Source organism: Dreissena polymorpha, chromosome 6 (assembly GCF_020536995.1).
Source record: "Dreissena polymorpha isolate Duluth1 chromosome 6, UMN_Dpol_1.0, whole genome shotgun sequence".
NCBI lineage: Eukaryota > Metazoa > Mollusca > Bivalvia > Myida > Dreissenidae > Dreissena > Dreissena polymorpha.
This window is the reverse complement of record NC_068360.1, coordinates 97,543,673-97,544,888: the sequence shown is the minus strand read 5'-3', so window position 1 is coordinate 97,544,888 and position 1,216 is coordinate 97,543,673. Positions and strand designations below refer to the sequence as shown.

Below are 1,216 nucleotides of genomic sequence, written 5' to 3'. Positions count from 1 at the left end.
TCGTATTTTCTTATGATGTGCTTTGTTTTGAAACTAATTGGTACATTTATATGATTGCAGTGGTTTTCTTTTAAAGTGAAGTGTTGATGTTTTGTAGATTAGTTGCCTTACAAGAAATGCTGTTAGTAAGCAATTATAGAAATTAATTGAAATACCATTTTAAATAAATTATCTTATTTGGGGAGGTATATAACATAGTACACCCTAATGAAATACGTTTGCCCGTCTAACAGAAGAGAACATTTTCTACATGTTAGAAAAGACCAATATTCAGAAATTAATGAGATATTAATAACGACTGATTTTCGTAATAGTTTAAACTTTGTAATGACGCAGTTCTTTATCAACTCAATTAATGAAAGTTGATAGGTACAAATGTCTTGTATAAATACTTCGAGATCTTCTTCTTCTACTACTACTACTACTACTTCAACTTATAATAATAATAATAATAATATTTTTTTAAATATTATTATATTATTATAAATGTAATTATTATCATTCTTATAAGATGTAAAGTATTATTTCGACTCAGCAAACTAGAAATAAATGCATGTTTTCTTCCAAACTTAGTTATACGTTTAGTATTATGGTCAGATGTCCTTCAACAGAAGTAAAACAAGAGATTGAATTTGCTGGATAAGCATTAGCAGATGCTTAATCACTGCGACATGGCTGCTTATCCAGGGGACATGTGTCTCATCACTGTCAGTGATGTTACTGCAGCTGAGAATGATCTAAAAACAAGAGGAGTGCATTGCATGCACCAACAGGAAAGGAAATCGGTGAGGCAAACACGATTTATTTGTTTCGCATTCACAAAGCGACAGCTTGTTCCAGAGGAGGAAGCATTCGTTACTACGAATCGACTACCCGAATCAGTTTGAATTATTTCTAACGTAGAGTGCTTATGTTGTAATTGATCATTTTATAATAGGTTTCTACTCATTTGCTGTTATATTTAAGAATGGGTTAGCTTTGTTACGTTTTGATTTGCATATATTTTCTGTATTGATTAGAGATAAGACCTGCATATGGTTATTATTATTATTATTATTTTTATTTTTATTATTTTTACTATAATTATTATTTTTATTATCATTATCAAATTGTAACTACTTATTTTAGTATCCTAAATATTTGTACTCTTTGATCTGAGCAAACTAGAAACAGACGTATGTTTTTGCTTCCAAACCATAGTCATAGTTTGCTTTTG

General features: G+C 29.4%; 1 protein-coding gene across 1 annotated transcript in view; it reads left to right on the top strand.

Moving 5' to 3' along the window:
* LOC127835923 (uncharacterized) overlaps positions 1 to 741 on the top strand; it is an 8,531-nt gene extending 7,790 nt beyond the window's left edge. Inside the window, exon 6 of the mRNA XM_052362343.1 lies at positions 688 to 741. Coding sequence (XP_052218303.1) covers positions 688 to 741 — 54 coding nt within the window. The remainder of the gene's footprint in view (positions 1 to 687) is intronic.
* Positions 742 to 1,216: the final 475 nt, after the last annotated feature.